Raw genomic sequence first — 21,280 nt, 5'->3', positions numbered from 1 at the left:
ATATTCGGGCAGCTTGTGACCGTTTGAAGGCCATAATTCGTGCCAAAGTTGATAAATTCGAACAAATCTAAACATATTCTAAAAGTTGATGCTATTTCCGACATTATTTGTTTTCATTCAATAAAATTAAAAAAAAATGTAAAAATTATGGCGTTTGACTATGTTGCAGTTTTTTAATCTCACCCTGTATAGGCAATGTATCCTTAAAGATCTCAGGTCATGAACTATTAATTAAATATTTATTCTGAACTGTTATTAAAAATTATTCCAAACTAATGAAATTATTATTATGCTCATCCACCACAAACCTTCTACGACAAGTTGGTAGTGTGCGAGTAAGCGGCCAATTAAGCCTGTGAGAGGGAGAGCCAATAGATCGCCTCATGTACTCATCATCAATTGCAATTGGAGAAATTCGTCGTCCAAGACAATTCAGAATAGTACGGACCCATCTACGTTCAGGATTGGGCAGTCGTCTTAATACGCCCTTGCATTGGCTTTGTGAGCAGAACAAACGCGTCAAAATAAGCTGTTTCAACAAAAACCACAAACTTTCCTGAGCCACTCAATTTTAATGTCTTTAAAATTGCTGGGATTTCCGCTTGGAAGACGCCATATTCCAGATTCAACAAATATGAGTGCTAGCCATTCATCTCCCTACAAATATAACCGGGATTCAATTCCATCATCCCTATTTGATCCATCTGTGTTAAATTTTGTGGAAACAGTTTCCATAGGAAACCTTCTATATCGGATGCAGATCTTAGTCGTTCTGAAGTTGAGCATTGGTGAGAAGTAGTCACTGTTCACCAGAGTGGTCTGACAACCTTTCTTTGTGAATGATCAGACAGAGTCCTTTCTTGAATGCAACCAAAGCAATGATTATGTTCTAATAGCAACCCAACTGTTGCACAGAATGTTTTGTGGTTTTGGGATTGGGCCATTCCATTGTGGGAACGAGTAATGTTTACTATCACTACCCCTTCCCCCCAACCTCTGCATTTTTTTTTGTAAATAAATGACGACATTCGTTCTTTGTTCTTTATATGTCTCACGAACACGAACCCATCTGGAATTTGGCATGCTAACATGATGACCGGTTGGTTATCTTCAAAATTGCTAAGTGTGATTATATTTTAACTTGATTTCGTTTTTCCTAATAGAGTGCGCTAATCTTTGAGATGTCTAAAATATTTTTTAATATATGGATACTTAAGGTACGAATAACGTCTCCCCATACACACAGCGTTCACGTGAAAATTAAGAAATTTTCTTAACATTTCTCAATATTTTAAGAGGGCCACCCTTAAAAAAGCTTTGTGTCATGAAATTTATGGTCTCGTTCCTAAGCAATAAAAACGATAAGCTATAATTTCATTAACGATTGCTGTTAGCTTATCAGTAAAGCAGGCTTCTCGGGGGAAATCTATGTTAAACAATTAAGATTAAGCTACCACATATTACATAGATTTCCGAATATTAATCGATTTGGTTTTGGTTTTATCGCTGATATGCTAACGATAGTAGGCCATTAAAAATAAATGTGTCAGTCTGGCCGGAGTGAAAATCTTAATTGAGTGAAAAATATTTTAGATATGTTTTAGAAGACCAGATGGCCGTATAAATGACCATATACGGCCATCTGGTATGCTAAGTTTTTGCATAACTCAACTACAGGGTGAGATGAAAAAAACTGCAACCAACTTCAGACTGTTGTCATTTCTAAGCCACTCGTCCGACAGCTGTTGAAATTGTTTCTGTGATTGCTCATTATATTGCTTACAAGCGTACAAAAGCATTTTGGTGAGAATTTTCCAAAAAAAGGTTATTCGTAATGGAGACCAAGCGTGATAGTGTGATTTCTTTATATTTGGCTAGAAAACGACAAGTGGCTATCGTTAGAGCACTCCAGCATTTAAATGCGAATAAATCGTTTGTGTCTCGTACCATCGCTCGTTACCGTGATACTGGCAGAGTAGCCCAACGTCAATGGTTCGAAAAGTAAAAAAGGCAACTTTATCTAAACCCGCGTCGCAATGGCCGAAAAATGGCTCGTGAGCAGAACATATCGCAATATTCCATTCGGCAAATATTGAAAAATGAGCTCAGGGTAAACCATTGAAATTCCAAAAAGTACAAGAATTTATACCGTAACAGAAAGAAAATAGACTCAAAAGAGGTAAAGAGTTTCTCCACTAGGCCGAAAGAGGTGAACTGCCGAATTTGGTTTTCTCCGATCAGAAAACATTCGTTGTCCAGCAGTTTGTAAACAAACAAAATAATCGTGTTTACTTGTCAAAGAGGTCAGCTAAGAATGTGCACCTTCGGTTGGCCACCAGAACTCAAGCGGCGATGGTGATGGTGTGGGCCGCCATAACAGCCGATGGTCGCTCTCGGCTTATATTAATGCCAAATATTATCGCGAAAATATTCTGAAGGGTGTATTAAAGCCTTGGGTAAGCAAACATTTTGGCCGCAGACCTTGGACAACAGGACTCAGCACCATCGCACTCAGCACGCGCCACCCAAGAATGATTACAAAATGAGGTTCCTCGCTTCATTTCCAGCACACAATGGCCACCAAAATCTCCGGATACCAATCCGTTGGACGATTGTGTCTGCAGTATTTTGGAAAGGAAGGGTGGCACTAAAAAATACCAAAGTGTTGATCACCTCAAGCAAGCGCTTCACCGGGAATGGGCCAAAATACCGCAGAGCAACATTTGGATCAGCGTGTGACGGTTTCATTGGCCGTTTGAAGGCCATAATTCGTGCCAAAGGCGACCAATTCGAACAAATCTAAACTTATTCTAAAATTAGATTCTATTTCCGACATTTTTTGCCTTCAATCAATAAAATTTAAAAAAAAAATGTTAAAATTATGGCGTTTGACTTTGTTGCTGTTTTTTATCTCACCCTGTATATTAAAATAAACTTTTACGGGTCTCATGTAAATAGAAGGGATATTAAAAATTCAAAGTACCTTTCAGAACTAATTCAGTGACCTGTTGCTGTAAAGAACTGTTCAAGCTACATATCTCTTTTTGATAATCGCCACGTATCTACTTGACTGCAACTGCTAACTCAGTCAGTCAGCCAGCCAGCCAGTTAGTTTTGTTGTTGCCAATGACATTACCATACGGTGGGGATACTGCTACTAAATCCAACTTTCAAGTATAATTGTGTGCGTAGCGTGGCTCTGGTGTGTGAGCTACTATGGTGCCTGGTCGTTTAGCCTGTATTGGTCGCATGCTCGTGTTAGCCGTTGTTTCATATCTTCTCACTTTATCCCAAATGGATGGAAGCAAGTAACTGCTGTTGACTTTAGCCGGCATTTTTGAGACAATTTCCTTAAGAAGTGTTTTAGTTGTGTTGTGACTATCGTCTTGAACGCAGTGGATTAAGAAAACAATTCAAAATAATAATTAGAACATATTGAACTGAAATTGGTGCATGTGCGCTGAATGGACTATTTAGAAAATTATTTTGATTTTTGATCGGTGAACTAGACGGAAAGAATACTTTTGAATAATGGTGGCTGTTACTGACCCAGAAAAGGTACACAAATGGACAAATTAAAGAAAAATAAATGAAAACTTTGTTCAATGTGGAATTTAAATTCTGAGTAAATAAACAAAATTACAAGAATATCTATTAACCTGATATGTGCACATAAAGCCTAAATTCGTTTAACAACAATAAACCAATATGATAAAAATATCACCCAAAATCGAAGATTGTCAACGACTATCTGTGAAGATTTTTTCACTGGTAATTCTGAAATATAATTATTGCAGTCGCTAAGAGGCAATGTTATGGGTTATTATAATTTAAATAATTAGATTTTGTAAGTAGCGTTCTTAAAGATCATCGCAAATGAGCGTATATGGGGAAGATAATCTTTTACCTCTTCCTCATTTTCTTGAAATATGTGGATCCAGATTTCTTGGCATTTTTATACCCTCCACCTTGGAAATATTATTTGTCATTCCGTTTTTAACATCCCTAAATATTCGTCGTAGACCCCATAAAGTATATATATTCATAAATTCTAAGACGATTTAACGATGTCCGTCTGTCTGTCCGTCTGCCTGTCTGTTGAAATCACCATACAGCCCACATTATTTGACGTAGATCTCCAAAATTTAGCAGAACAATTTGTATTGTGTCTTGGATGGATGGCATCGAAAGTGAGATAGGTAGATCGGCCCACGTTTTGGTAGCCCCAATATAACGGTACCTACCGATATTGGGTATTTTCATAGTTTTAGCCACATATTTCCGGTTTGTCTAAAAATTGGTATTTGTTGATTATAATGGGTTCTAGCTCATGTGGCGGAACATTGTATATGTAGGTTCACGTTCTGGTATAGCCCCCATATAACGGTACCTCCCGATATTCGGTATTTTGATGGTTTTTGTCACATTTTTTCACGGATTTGTCTAAAAATTGTTATTTGGAGGTAATAATGGGTTTTAGCACATTTGGCGGAACATTATTCATTATATTATGTTTTCGTATAGCCCCCATATAACGGTACCTCCCGATATACGATATTTTGATGGTTTTTGCCACATTTTTTTTTCACGGATTCGTCTAAAAATTGGTATTTGTAGGGTATAGTGGGTTCTAGATAGTGTGGCGAAACATTCTATATATAGGTCTACGTTGTGGTATAGCCCCCATATAACGGTACCTCTCGATATTCGGATGTATTGATTTGTGTGAAATTTGGTATTTGTACTTTATAATGGCTTCTACAACTGGCGTCCAAATATTTTCCACATTGGTCTTAGTCATCCTAGTCACATTTACCCACGAAATTAGGTAAAATTTGGTATTAAAACTCGCAATAGATTACAATCGTTGTGATATAAAATTGTCAGTATAGGCTCCCGTTTTAGAATGGCCCCATATAACGGCTCCAACTACTACTACTTTTTACTCGGTAAGTATTATTTTGGTCAACAATTCTAGCCCTCAAGCGATTCACCAAAAAGGTCTTTTTGATCTTTTGATTTTGAAAATATGGTTAGGAACTCACTTTAAACTGGATCTTAGCAAGTCAAAATATTCTTCAAAATTATTTGTCATAAAATTCTACTCTAGTTCCCAGAATACAACAAAACTATGAAGGTATGAGTACATAAAAAGTATGGCCTATTTGCCTCAAATCCTGCCGTCTTTCCCCTTATAATTTGACACCGTCTCCTTAAATGTTTTCTAAACGCCTGGAAATATTAAAAACTATATTAAATGTTGAGAAACACATTTCAAAATATAGGGGTCTTTCTGTATATGGTGACGACTATATAAGGCTTTATAAGGTTTGGCCTGAGAATCCGTTATTCTTTTGGTATTTTGATCTACAAGTCGAGTACTATCACATCTATTTGGTAGGTACAAGCTTGTCATTGTACAAGAAGAGCATTAGCTTTAAAATTTGGCATAATAAGCTTGATAATTCTGAAGTTTGAAATTCCAAAATTTCATATATACCAAAGAATTTTTGGAATTTCATAATTTATGACCCGAAAAATACTAAATGGAGCAGTATATCAGAAAATTTATGAAAAAATTAAATTACTTTTTTGCATCTGAAAAGTACCGAAAGATACACAATTGTATAACTTTTTTTATTGAGCTTATAAATCTGTATAGGAGCCACTTTTGTTAAGTTAAGATAAGGCGTTTATTTTGAAAATTCGAACTTTAAGATAGTGTGAAAATATGAAAATTTGTTCTATCGTTGGGGTATGAAAAGTTCTAAAAGGTATACAATTGTACAACATTGCAATGATGTGATCGATAAGAACTAGACTTTTGAATAGGTACTTCAAACGTACGAAAAACGCTAAAAGGTACAACCTAGCCGTGAGTGATCAAGAAGAGCCATAACCATCCATTTGCAAGAGAAATGTCTAGAATTGTACATGTTAGAATTTTGAAAATAAATATTTGCATTGAAGTCCCTCATAAAAAGACGTGATTTTTGGAAACTCTGACGTTAGTTGTATGAAAAGTATTCATAGATAAAAAATGGTATCACATTATGATTAAGTTCATCCACTCCACCTTTGGTGTACAGCCTTAATATAATGCCGAGTTTAAAAAAAAAAATCGTAATTCAAGGTAGTCTCAATATTATTTAGTTTTATGACGTATAAACGCAACAATTTATATACATATGTATATATATGTGTGTGGGCAATTGTGTAAAATTATTTATTATTTGCAAACAATATTATCAGGGAGCAGTGTACTGACCGGTGTTGACTTTTCTTCCTAATTAGGTGAAATTCACAATTCAGGCAGATGACTGATGCGGTGACAATAATTGATCACATTTGTTTTGCTTTGATTCGTTTGTTTACTATTTTACGAAGCTTGTGATATTTTTAGTTGGATTATTGCAACGAGTTTACCCAAGCAATTGTGGGATGGAGTGTTAGAAAATTTTTAAGTCAGATTTAACCGGTAGCTTACTATAAATGGAAATCTTGAATAGATTCACGTGAATGCTAATTTCATAGTTATAATCTACACATCACACAATGTTCGAGCTTGTTTAAAGACAAGTGAAAACTAAACCAAGTAAGCAAATGCTACAGTCGAGCGGGGCCGACCGTTGAATACCCTACAACACTATAATAAACTATACAGATTATATAGGCGGAATACTCGAAAGAATTCCACAAGATATTGTGACAAATAATAAAAGAAAACCATCAGGTTTCAAATAATAGCAACTTAAACTAATTTGCTCATTTCCAATTTATTGGTAGATCTTGCACGTAAATAGTCTTCCTAGATCTGAAACCAATATTTCCCAAAGACCTATAATCTCTCAGAAGTGGCAAAAGATTAACATTTATTATTGGTTTTTGACTGAAACGCATCTATATGAGATACAGACATTTGACAATATTCTTCAACGAAATAGTCAGAAGTGCGTCTTTCCTGTATTTGTGAATTCTCTAAAAAGTCACTGGAATGGACATTTTCGTATTTTGTCTACAAAAGTTGGCAAACTATTTCACACATTGAATAATTTTGGATGGCCATCCAAAAATGCTTGGCTTTTGCATTGTCCGGTAACCTCCATTCAAATGTGCGTGAGGATCGGGCGATAATTACGACCTGCCGACAATTTTGCAGTTTTTTGGTCCATTTCAACCCCTAAATATATTGCGATCATCTCCAAAAAGAGTAGGCTTCTATTCTGACCCTCATCTTATACCCATGCAAAATTTCGTAAGGATCGGGCCATAAATGAGATCTGTATATGATATCCTCATATCCTAACTACTTAGTTTTGTTAGCTGTAGAAATATTACCAAATGTTTAATTCAAAATGAAAATATGCCAAAAATGTGACAAAATTGAAAAAAATATGAGAAAATTTTACAAAATCAAAATTTTCATCTTTAGAGAGATATTTTTAGGCGAATTTTTAGACGTTTTTTCTTTCCTGCCAAGAGACCATTCTGAATTAATGAGAACTGTCGAAATCAGTTCAGCCGTTCTCGACATATAAGAGATCTTTCAAGCATATCTTCTTTGATAGACATATATATCGCACATATTTTGCTATATATCCGATTTGTTGAATGTTAACATCAATGTAAAGGTCAGAGGTAACATTGTCATGGCTTTGTGAGTTCGCCGGGATGTAAAATATTCGCGGTTTAATGAAAAATTTTGCATTTTTTCAACAAAAAATATAAGGTCTATTTTACCCGCTAAATATTATCCGATGACCACCCCGCCCTAAACTCTACCTACATGCGAAGTTCCGCGTCGATTGGTCTATAATTGCGACCTGTATAGCTACTGCAAAATCCGACATTTTTCAGATTTTGGTCCATTTCGACCCCTAAATATTATACGATCATCTTCAAAAGAAATGGGGTTCTATTCTGACCCTAGCCCCACCTCCATTCTAAATTTCGTGAAGATCGGGCCATAATTGCGACCTGTAGAGTGATTACAAATTAACATGGACAGACGGACGGACATAAATAGCTAGATCGACTCAACTCGGCGAGATAGGAAGATCCATATATACTTCCCTATGTGGGAAATCAATATTTCGAGGTGTTACATAATTTTTGGCCCAATCAAGCTTATAATACCCCCAACACATATTGTTGTAGGGTATAAATATCGAAATTGAAAACAACATGCAGTACATGCTATTCAAAATACAAATAAATGGTAAACAAAACAATAATAAATTGATATATATCTTTACAATAAAATATTGCAAGGATGTTGTTAGATTTTTACTTTACTTACTTGATTTGAAAAACATATTTTATTAATTGTTCATTTACTCAAAATGTTTATAACTTTGATTGGGCCAGAAAGCTTGTAACACATCTAATTGTTGTTGTATAACATAGAATGTTATAAATGGATCTTCCTATCACGCCGAGCTATGAGTGTCCTTTTTATTATACCCTTCGTCATTCTATGGAGGGTATATTAACTTTATCATTCCTTTTGTAACTCCTCGAAATATATGCATAATAGACCCTACAAAGTATATATATTTGGATCAGCGTAAAATTCTAAGATGATCTAGCGATGTCTGGCTGTTGTAATCACGCTATTGAGTTAAAAGACTAAAATTTTGCATACATATATAGTTTAACTGTAGGCAGGTTAAGTTCGTAAATTTGCCATATTTGTCCACGTTTTCATATAGCCCCATGTAACGGTACCTCACGATATTCGGTATTTTCATGATTTTAGCGACATTATTTACCGTAATAGTTTCAAATTTGGTATTTGAAGTTCGTAACGGGTACCACAGCCTATGACAAAAAATGTTGTATGCAGGCCCAAGTTTTCGTCTATCCCCCATATAACGGTAGCTCCCGATATTCGGTATTTTGATGATTTCAGCGACATTATTCACCGTCATGGTTTCAAATTCCGTACTAGAAGATACCAATGGGTACTACAGCCTATGGCAAACATTTTTGTATGCAGGTTCAGATCTTCGTATAGCCCTTATATAACGGTACCTCCCGATATTCGGTATTTTCATGATTTTAGCGACATTATTTACCGGAATTATTTTGAATTTCGTATTTGAAGTTCGTAACGGGTACTACAGCCTATGACAATAATTTTTATATGCAGGTTCACGTCTTCGTATAGCTCCCATATAACGGTACCTCCCGATAGTCGGTATTTTGGCGATTTCAGCAACATTCTTCACCGGAATCGTTTCAAATTTCGTACTGGAAGATCCTAATGGGTACTACAACCTATGGCAAAAAATTTCGTATGCAGATCCACGTCTTCGTATAGCCTCCATATGACGGTTTTCATTTAAGTGGTAGTTTTCGGTTTTTTTTTAATTCTTCAAGTTCCTTCGAAATGGTGGAGGGTATTAAAAGTTTGACCCGGCCGAACTTATCGGCTTTTTACTTGTTTTTTATACCCTACACCACAAGGTGGTCAGGGTATTATGTCTTTGTGCATTTGCTTGTAACAGGCAAAAGAAAACGAGATAGACCCATAGTTCCTTTCTGAGTCGATTTATGCATGTCCGTCCGTCCGTCTGTCCGTCTGTCCATGTATTTTTGTAAACAAAGTACAGATCGCATTTATTGCCCTATCCAGATGAAATTTTGCACAAATCATTTGTTTGGCCCAAGGACGAACCCTATTGATATTGGAGATAATCGGTCAAAATTTAGATATAGCTCCCATATATATCTTCGTCCGATTTGCTTTTTATTGTGCACCAAACGTGTAATATCAGTCCGAATAGTATGGAATTTTGCACGTACGATCAGATTGGACCTGAAAATAAGTTTGCCAAACTTGATCGAAATCGGTTCAGATATAGCAATAGCTCTCACATATATATTTTTCATCCGATTTGTTATTTTTGTCCTTCGCAGCCGTAATATGCACTCTGTAACAACGATATTTGAGGAAATATATCAAATACAGCTCAGAAATACATTTGCTAAATTTTATCGAGATCGGTTCAGATTTGGATATAGCTCCCATATATAACTTCGTCCGATTTACCTTTGATTGTGCACCAAACGTCTAATATTTGCCCAAATTGAATGAAATTTGGCACTTAAGACCGAATTACGACTAGAAGCTAGTATGTCAAATTTGGTGAAGATCGGTTCAGATATAGCTATAGCACCCATATATACTGTTCATCCGATTTGTCATATTTGTTACCCACAGCCGTAATATGCACTCCAACGAGTGCATACCCACGATATTCAGGGGAAATTTATCAAATGCAGCTCAGAAATATCTTTGCCAAATTTTATCGAGATCGGTTCCGATTTGGATATAGCTCCCATATATATTTTTATCCGATTTTAAATTAATTGTGCACCAAATGGGCAATACAAATGCTTCGGTATATTTAGTTCTTTGAACTTTAAATTATAATTATAATCATAGGGTGTATGATTGAATTCTCCCATAAAAACTTTTAATTGTTATGCGCAGCTCTACTAAATTTGGAAAGTGGTGTCGGCCCCGGCCGACTTTAAGACTTTCTTTACTGGTTTTTATTTAAGTTGTAGTTTTAGATTTTTTTTAAATTCTTCAAATTCCTTCGAAATGGTGGAGGGTATTAAAAGTTTGACCCGGCCGAACTTATTTGCTTTTACTTGTTTTTTTTTCTTAATTTAGTGATGCTAAATTCATCCCAAATTCAGCTTGAGCAATTATGTACACCAAAGAATTCTAAACCTAAGTTTAATATTACCAGATATGAACCACATCACGTCTTCTTCTTCTTTTTTAGTTATGACATTATTTCATTACAACTTTAAAATGCGATTTCTGCAAAATAAAGTTTTGTTTTTGAATTATTTAACTTTTTGAGCAAAATAGGCTGAGATGAAATTAATAAGTACACCGTGACGTATAAAAACTATTTACACTCCCATCAATCATACGCAATGCTGTTTTGTGTTGTGAAATTAATTTTTAATTCATTCATTTATCAGAGAACATTGTTTTAAAGGCGTGTTTCATTATCAGCAAAACAATGAAACGTGAGCCCAATTTCTAAACCAGAAAGTATTTTAAACGGGTGTCAATATTATTTTTATCGAGTTGTGTTTTCTTGTTGTTTGGTCTTGTCTAAACGCCAGCACTTAGCCTTACGATTGCCTTCAGCATATCTGATAGAATAAAATGCAAATGGGCTCGAAGATGAGAAAGTGACAGCATTATTAATATTAATCAGTTGCTTTGGAGACGATTTAAGAATTTCCTTGTCTATGTGTAATGATGTAATAATAATGGAGAAAATTAAAATAGAATTATTTTGCATATGAATTTGATGAATTTTTAAAACGATTTAAGAACTTTTTTTTTTTGAAAAATTACAATAACAAAAGAAAATTAAATTTTCAAACTGAGACATTAAAAAAGGAGAAAATGAATGGATATTTGTTATCGGAGTATAAAAAATTAGGAAGTTTTTATGTCAAAATTTAAGAGTTATAAAGAAATTCTATCTTAGTCATATGTATACCGGAGCGGATTCACCGAATTTCGTATTTACTTCCAGGATAAATTCAATTGAATGTGCAAAAACTCCATCCGATTTGGGGTGAATATATGCATGGAAGCTATATCGAAATCTGAACCGATATTGATAAAATTTGGCAGAGACAGAGCTGTATCTGATGTCTGGTACCAATTATTTTTGTAGAGTGCATATTACGTGAGGGTTTAAGTCCCTCAAATCGGATGAAACATATATATGGTAGCTTTATCAATATCTAAACCGATTTTCACCAACTTTGAAATATTTGATTCTACGCGGAATTCGGTCGTATGTGCAAACATCCACTCAATTTGGGCTAATAATAACAATTTGGTGGACAGTAACGTCAAATCTGATAAATATACATATGGAAGCTATATTCAAATCTGAACCGATCTTGATGAAATTTGGCAGAGGAATATCTGGCGTGATTTTAAAATCGGGTTCAAAATATCAATACGATTGTAAGCGACTTAAACCTTAAATCGAATATAGCATATATATGGGTCTATTTCTGAATCGATTTTCACCAAACTTTGAGTAATTAATTCTGGACTAAATCTGCGAAATCCATCCCATTTGGAGGAATATTACAAATATGACGCACAATTAAATTGAAATTGAACGAAAATATAAAGGGTGTCCCAAATAAACGCAATTTTTAAATTTGGCGCCATTAGAAATGTCATTGATTGACATTTGAATAGTTATTACTGTTTGTTAGTAGAAGGTATGAGGTTAGTTACTCGAATGAATGAGTTCGTTTATTGGATATTGGAGAGACAGCATGAGAATGCTGATTTTGAATTTCGGAATTTTCAAATTTCACATTTTGGGGTGAGGAAAATTCTCGAACGATGTGGTTTTTTGGGTTGGAGGAGTCATTGGACCTTTTTTATGAAAATGAGGCAGGTCAAGCGCAAACAGTCGTGATAGCCAGTTTTTTCTTGTCTAGAATTGAAGAAATGAATGTGGAGCGAATGGAATTTCAATAAGACGGCGCTACATGTCATATATCCGGAGAAACAATTAAATTTCTGCAGCAGTCATTTCCGGTCGTGTTATTTCTCGTTTTGAAGACCAGCATTGGCCGCCTAGAACCTATGATTTAACACCTTTTGATATTTATATAGGGCATATTCCGTTTGTAACACCTCGACATTTAAAACCCCACAAAGTGTATAAATTTTTTGTTCAGCATACAATTCTATGTTGATTTATTTATATAGGGCATATTCCGTTTGTAACACCTCCGCATTTTGGACCCCACAAAGTGTATAAATTTTTTGTTCAGCATACAATTCTATGTTGACCATCCGTCTGTCTTTCCATCTGTTCGTCCGTTCGTCCTTCTGTGGAAATCACTCTAGCTTCCGTAGGAATTGAAGAAGATTGATAAAATTTTACTCAATTGTGTTTTTGCTCTGCAGGACTTTTGGTATGGAAAATGGGATCCACGTTTAGGTATAGTTCCCATATAACTGTACCTCCCTATATTCGATATTTTGATGATTTAAGCGATATTGTTCACTGGAATTGTTTCAAATTTCGTTATGATTGTTCGTAATGGGTACTACAGCCTGTGACAGAAAATTGGCTATGTAGGTCCACGTCTTCGTATAGTTCCCATATAACTGTACCTCCCTATATTCGATATTTTGATGATTTTAGCGACATTTTTTACCCGAATTGTTCTATATTTCGTGTTTGAATTTCCTAATAGGTAAAATAGTCTATGACAGAAAATACAAGTCTTAAAAGATTAAATTGTACACTGAATTAATGAAATGCAGCATTAAACGGCCATCAACATTTCATTAGAAGATCGTGTGTTCGTCAGCTAAGCCGCGCGGCCATCTGCACGAAATCTTCTTCCATACATAACCTCACTCTGTCTACTTTACAATATAATAAAGTTTCACTATTTTTATACCCTACACCACAAGGTGGTCAGGGTATTATGTCTTTGTGCATTTGTTTGTAACAGGCAAAAGGAAACGAGATAGACCCATAGTTCGCTTTGATGATCTGCATAGAATCACATTCTGAGTCGATTTATCCATGTCCGTCTGTCCATGTATTTTTGTAAACAAAATACAGTTCGCATTTATTGCCCTATACATATGAAATTTTGCACAAATCATTTGTTTGGCCCAAGGACGAACCCTATTGAAATTGGATAATCGGTCAAATTTTAGATATAGCTCCCATATATATCTTAGTCCGATTTGCCTTTTATTGTGAACCAAACGTGTAATATCACTCCGAATAGTATGGAATTTTGCACGTACGATCAGATTGGACCTGAAAATAAGTATGAAAGTTTTGATCGAAATCGGTTCAGATATAGCTATAGCTCCCATATATATTGTTCATCCGATTTGTTATTTTTGTCCTCCGTAGCTGTAATATGCACTCTGTAACAACAATATTTGGGGAAATATATCAAGTACAGCTCAGAAATACATTTGCTAAATTTTACCGAGATCGTTTCAGGTGTGGATATAGCTCCCATATATAACTTCGTCCGATTTACCTTTGATTGTGCACCAAACGTCTAATATCAGCCCAAATGGGATGAAATTTGGCAATTACGACCGAATTGAGTCTAGAAGCTAGTATGTCAAATTTGGTGAAGATATTCAGGGAAATATATCAAATACAGCTCAGAAATATCTTTGCCAAATTTTATCGAGGTCGGTTCCAATTTGGATATAGCTCCCATATATATTTTTATCCGATTTCAAATTAATTGTGCACCAAATGGGCAATACAAGTCCGAATTTAAAAGATACAAATGCTTCGGCATATTTAGTCCTTTGAACTTTAAATTATAATTATAATCATGGCGTGTATGATTGAATTCTCCCATTAAAACGTTTAATTGTTATGCGGAGTTCTACTAAATTAGCAAAGTGGTGTAGGGTATCATAAAGTCGGCCCACCCGACTTTAAGGCTGCAAATACATAAAGAGCATATTTGGCTGACTTAAGTCATCGGCTTGCTTCTTCGTAGATGAACAAAGTAGTTTTAGGTTGACATAGTTCGATTTTGGCCCTAGGCTCCTTTGTTCCAGTCAGATAAGCGCTTTATGTATTTCCACCCTAAGACTTTCTTTACTGGTTTTAAATATCCGTGTTTTATTTAAAATTTAAAAATTGCATTCTAGTTGGGACACCCTTTATATGGAAGGTTTATCTAAATCTGAACCGATATTCAGAAAAATTGCCAGTCATAATCTTGATCATGTGTGCTAAAATTTCTTTGATTCGGACTGATACTTCGAATTTGGTGCGAATACTTATGAAATCATTATCACCGAACATATAATTTGTGGAAATTTTCTCTTAATCGGACAAGACATACAAAAATCGACATAGAATGTGATGAAGCTCCACAAAAAGCAAACAAATGCACAACTACATAATATCCTGTACCACAGTGTGGCGTAGGGTATAAAATATGGTTTCTGATAAAAAAAATGGAAAAATCTTTCATCTAAATTTTTAACTAATCAAACATTTTTTGATCAATAAAAATGACGTCACTAGAACTGCTTATCGGAATTTCAAATAACTCTCTTTCTTTTACTATCAAATAAGCTGAAGCTAAGTGAAATTCAATAAACGTAATTAAGCCATCCGCATGAATTTGATTGATGTTCAACTGTGTGGCCGATACAAAGGAGTGCTTCCACAACAACAAATATAACCCCACAACGATGTTCAACAAGCGACATTCATTGCCTGTTGCGGACGGGTTGCGGACGGCAGTTAATTCTGAATGGCACGCGACAGACTTTAGTTGAATATTTCCTTATTTTCTGTTTTCATTGGATGAAAAACTATAACGTGGTTGATAGTGATGATGAGTTTTCATTGCACACGTCGACATAATAACGATAAAAACCCTTTGACGTCGAATTACATTGAACAAAATGGTGGTTATAAAATGTTACAGTTATTTTCAACAATTATTATTAATTTTTTAATTTGATAGTGGAATGACAAAATGAAAAAAAAAATTACTTATATCTAGAGCGATGATGTTATCTTACACATATTATATTTATACCCTCAGCCATATGGCTACAGAGGTTATATATCATTTGATACGTGCCTAGTCGAAATAACGGTTTTAGACCCTAGGTCTCTTTGGATCAAATCCGTTTCAGAACATTTGGAGTCGATCTAGCGGTGTCCGTCCGTCCGTCTGTCTGTCTGGCTGGTGCGCACGATAACTCTCGAAGGTAGTTTCCGGTTTGGTCCAAACTGGGTATATCGTAATATTTTTGTCAAACTTAGATCGAGTTCGAAGATGGGCGATGTTGGTCCACTCCTTCTGGTACCTTCCCCACAAAAGGTCAAAATTTTCAAAAAATATATTTTTTGCAAGGAAAGCGAAAGGTTAATCCGATTCTGCTCCAACTTTGCAAATACTAATATTTGCGTCAGTGCTAGGTCAGGTTTGAAAATGGGCAACATAGGTCCACCACATCAAGTACCTCCCCCACAAATAGTCAAAATTTTGAATAATTACAAATCTCATAAAATGTGATGTAAGAGTCCGAATGTCTTCAAATTTCACACATTCTAATATATATATTAACCCAAGGTCTGGTGTTAAGATGGGCAATATCGGTCCACTCCTTCTGGTACCTACCCCACAAAAGGTAAAAATTTTCAAAAAATATATTTTCTGCAAGGAAAGCGAAAGGTTAATCCGATTCTGCTCCAACTTTGCAAATACTAATATTTGCGTCAGTGCTAGGTCAGGTTTGAAAATGGGCAACATAGGTCCACCACATCAAGTACCTCCCCCACAAATAGTCAAAATTTTGAATAATTACAAATCTCATAAAATGTGATGTCTTCAAATTTCACACATTTCAATATTTATATTAACCCAAGGTCTGGTCCTAAGATGGGCAATACGGTCCACTCCTTCTGGTACCTACCCCACAAAAGGTCGAAATTTGCAAAAAATATATTTTTTGGGCAGAAAGAGAAAGGATAATACGATTTTGCTCCAACTTTGCAAATCCTAATATTTACGCCAGTACTAAGTCAGGTGTGAAAATGGATGATATCGGTCCACTCCATCAAGTACCTCCCCCACAAATGGTCGAAATTTTGAATAATTACAACCCTCATAAAATGCGATGTAAAAGTCCGATTGACTTACAATTTCACACATCCCAATATTTATGTTAACCTAAGGTCTGATGTTAAGATGAAGTATATTTGTCCACTCATTTTGGTACCTCCCCCACAAATGGTAGAAATTTTCACAAAATATATATTTTCTACACAGAAAGAGGTACGATAATCCGATTTTGCACCAACTTTGCAAAGACTAATATTTGCGTCAGTGCTAGGTCAGGTGCAAAAATGGGCAATATCGGTCCACTCTATCAAGTACCTCCCCCACAAAAGGTCAAAATTTTGAATAATTACAATTCTCATAAAATATGATGTGAGAGCCCGATTGTCTTCAAAGTTCACAAATCCTAATATTTTTATTAAGCCAAGTTCTGGTACCAATGTGGAATACATCGGTCCACTCCTTTTGTGTACATCCCCCACACAAGATCGAAATTAAAAAAAAAACAACCAAAAAATATTTTCTGCAAAGAGAGACAACCCATAATGTCGCTTCAACTTTGCAAATACTTATATTTGCGTCAGTTCTAGGTCAGGTGCAAAAATGGATAATATCGGTCAACTCCATCAAGTGCCTTCCCCACAAAGGGTAAACATTTTGGAATAATTATAACCCTTATCAAATGTGATGTAAGAATCCGATTGTCTTAAAATGTCACACATATATTAAAATATTTTTATAAACCCAAGATCTGGTATTAAGAAGAAATATATCGGTCTACTCCTTCTGATACCTCCCCTACAAAAGGTCAAAATTTTCAATATTCATTAAGGTCATAAAAAGCGAAATTACCATCCGATTCCATTTAGACTTGGCACATCTGAATATTTCCTTCAACCCAAGATGTGTTTTAATGATGGTAGAGATCGGAATACCTCTTTCTGGCACTTCCCCCACAAAGGGTTAAAGTTTTGAATAACTAAAACGATGATAAAATCCGAAAAAAGCATCAAGTTCTCTTCAAATTAGACATACCACTATATTTTTATTAGCCCACGGTCTGGCGTGAAGATGATATATATTGGTCTACTCCTTCTGGTACCTCCCCCACAAAGGGTTCAAAACACGAAATGAACATCTGATTCCATTCAGACATGGTACATCTCAATATTTCCATCAACACAAGATATATTAAAACCAGTAAAGAAAGTCCTAAGTCCTACACCACTTAGCTAATTTAGTAGAGCTGCGCATAACAATTAAAAGTTTTGATGGGAGAATTCAATCATACACGCTATGATTATAATTATAATTTAAAGTTCAAAGGACTAAATATGCCGAAGCATTTGTATCTTTTAAATTCGGAATTGTATTGCCCATTTGGTGCACAATTAATTTGAAATCGGATAAAAATATATATGGGAGCTATATCCAAATCGGAATCGATCTCGATAAAATTTGGCAAAGATATTTCTGATCTCAATTCGGTTGTAAGTGGCAAATTTCATCCAATTTGGGTAAATATTAGACGTTTGGTGCACAATCAAAGGTAAATCGGACGAAGTTATATATGGGAGCTATATCCAAATCTGAACCAATCTCGACAAAACTTAGCAAAGGTAATCCTGAGCTGTATTTGATATATTTCCCCAAATATTGTTGTTACAGAGTGCATATTACGGCTGCGGAGGACAAAAATAACAAATCGGATGAACAATATATATGGGAGCTATAGCTATATCTGAACCGATTTCGATAAAATTTGACATACTTATTGTCAGGTCCAATGTGATCATACGTGCAAAATTCCATACTATTCGGACTGATATTATATGTTTAGTTCACAATAAAAGGCAAATCGGACGAATATATAAATGGGAGCTATATCTAAATTTTGACCGATTATCTCCAATTTCAATAGGGTTCGTCCTTGGGCCAAACAAATGATTTGCGCAAAATTTCATCTGGATAGGGCAATAAATGCGAACTGTACTTTGTTTACAAAAATACATGGACAGACGGACAAACGGACGGACGGACAGACGGACGGACGGACAGTCGGACGGACAGACGTACGGACGGACATGCATAAATCGACTCAGAATGTGATTCTATGCAGATCATCAAAAGGAACTATGGGTCTATCTCGTTTCCTTTTGCCTGTTACAAACAAATGCACAAAGACATAATACCCTGACCACCTTGTGGTGTAGGGTATAAGGTAGAAATCCATTTCTTCTGGTAGAAATCGATTTCCCCCACGTATTCAATATTTTGAAATTTTTACACATACAAACATTTTTTTAACAAAAGATCTGTTGTGAAAATGACATATATCTGCGAACCCCTTCTGGCGGCACGTCGGTATATTGATATCATATATGTTTAGGTCTGATACAAAATGAACAATATTGGCCCATTACTTCAGAACCTACTGCATATGAGGTTAACAATTTCAATAATCATAACACAAGCCAAAATATATTTTAATAATCGACCATTGGCTGAGGGTATACATCTGTCGGCTAAACCGAGAGATACTTTTTAATTAGTCTTTAAAGGAAATGTACCCAAAAATTTTTAATATTTAGAAGACTCCAATCCAGTGGGATCTGACGATTTGGTGTAGATAGGTCAGGTATTTTCAAATGCTTATGTCATATTTACAACTAAACAATGGATAAGTGAATAAATGTCGTATACGCAACATAATAGTCCATATTATTCATGCGTGATGGTGTCAACACAAAAGTCCATGGTGAAATCAGCATTCAGTTTGTGTATTTTTGTTTTTGAAAAGAAAAATCTGAGCCTTTTTCTGCGTGTATATCGTAGTAATGAATGTGCAACGTAAACAAACCATCAAATGTAACCACAACCATGGCTGTAGAGAACATACCCACCAGAATGGCATGTGTGTCTTGTTGGCGACGACGATGTTTGCGGCTTTGCCCACTTTTCTAAATTCTGCAACCCCACTACCTTCGTTGCACTGACATCTACACAAAAAGTGGGTGTGTAACGGTCATGTGACTGCCAGACATATATTGCATTGTTGTTGTTGTTATATTCGATAGAAAGGTACAAAAGGAGAAGAAAAGAGGAATAGAAACATATTTATAGATTTAAATTGAAAGAAAACAGCAAAAGACCACCAGGAGAGAGAGGACAATTTAGCACCGTGGCAAAGATCAACTCTTGCCTTGTTTTTTTTTTTTTGTTTTACACTGGCAGCGCTAATATCTGCTCTTCTTTAGTTGTTGATAACCTTCTTCCTTGTCTTTAATTCTTGTTTATGCATGTTTATTTATCATTGCATTTTTCTTTCTTTCATTTTTTTTTTGTTTTGTTTATATGCCTCGCTGACGTTTGTTTGACCGTAATTCAGTTGTCTTTAATTGAAATATTTTGTAAATAAATAATTGAAAATGCAAATAAACTGAACTGAACCGAACCAAACCAAACTGAATGGCATGACTTTGAATGGTGGGTTGTTGGTCAAGGCATAGCCATTCAAACATTTATGGTTTATTTATTTAAATTCTAAGGAAAATAACTACTAGATTGTAAATCTTAGTTGGGGTAGGAGAATAGGGTTTAGTTTATGTACCCTACCTCCATGAATATGGGAAGGATTGGAATGGGCAATTAATTATTCTTCGAAGTGGAATTTGGTTTAGAAATCAGTTTTTATACCCTACAACACTATGTGTTGGATCATCCTATCTCGCCGAGCTGAGTCGATCTAGCTATGTATGTCTGTCCGTCTGTCCATGTTAATTTGTAATCACTCTACAGGTTGCAATTATGGCCCGATCTTCACGAAATTTGGAATGTACGTCGGGGTCGGGAATAGAACCCTATTTCTTTTTGAGATGATCGCAAAATGTTTAGGGTAGTAGTTGAAATGGACCAAATACTGAAAAAATTTCGGATTTTGCAGTAGCTATACAGGTCGCAATTATAAACCAATCGACGCGGAATTTCGCATGTAGCTAGAGTTTAGGATGGGGAAGAAGCCTACCAATTTGGGTGGTCATCGGATATTATTTAGCGGGTAAAATAGACCATATATTTTGTGTTGAAAAAATTCAAAATTTTTCATTAAACCGCGAATATTTTAAATCCCGGCGAAATCACAAAGCCATGACAAGGTTACTTCTGACCTTTACATTGATGTTAACATCCAACAAATCGGATATATAGCAAAATATGTGCGATATATATGTCTATCAAAGAAGATATGCTTGAAAGATCTCTTATATGTCGAGAACGGCTGAACTGATTTCGACAGTTCTCATTAATTCAGAATGGCCTCTTGGCAGGAAAGAAAAAACGTCTAAAAAAATCGCATAAAAATATCTCTCTAAAGATGAAAATATTGATTTTGTAAGATTTTCTCATATTTTTTCAATTTTGTCAAATTTTTGGCATATTTTCATTTTGAATTAAACATTTGGTAATATTTCTACAGCTAACAAAACTAAGTACTTAGGATATCAGGATATCATATACAGATCGCATTGATGGCACGATTCTTACGAAATTTTGTATGGGGATAAGATGAGGGTCAGAATAGAAGCTTACTCTTTTTGGAGATGATCGCCATATATTTAGGGGTTAA

General features: G+C 35.3%; 1 protein-coding gene across 2 annotated transcripts in view; it reads left to right on the top strand.

Annotated features, from left to right (window-relative positions):
* The window catches only part of LOC101889471 (facilitated trehalose transporter Tret1), a 60,543-nt gene that overhangs the window by 2,462 nt on the left and 36,801 nt on the right, over positions 1 to 21,280 (top strand). The window contains exon 1 of one of the 2 annotated variants that reach the window (XM_059123105.1): positions 3,363 to 3,558. The exons of the other annotated variant lie outside the window; for it this stretch is intronic. Coding sequence (XP_058979088.1) covers positions 3,532 to 3,558 — 27 coding nt within the window. The 5' untranslated portion in view covers positions 3,363 to 3,531. Of the gene's footprint in view, positions 1 to 3,362; positions 3,559 to 21,280 lie in introns of those variants that run through there. 2 annotated transcript variants of the gene reach the window in all.

The sequence above is a fragment of the Musca domestica genome, unplaced genomic scaffold (genome assembly GCF_030504385.1).
Source record: "Musca domestica strain aabys unplaced genomic scaffold, Musca_domestica.polishedcontigs.V.1.1 222, whole genome shotgun sequence".
Lineage (NCBI taxonomy): Eukaryota > Metazoa > Arthropoda > Insecta > Diptera > Muscidae > Musca > Musca domestica.
Note: the sequence above shows the minus strand (reverse complement) of the source record. Positions and strands in the feature narration are given on the sequence as shown.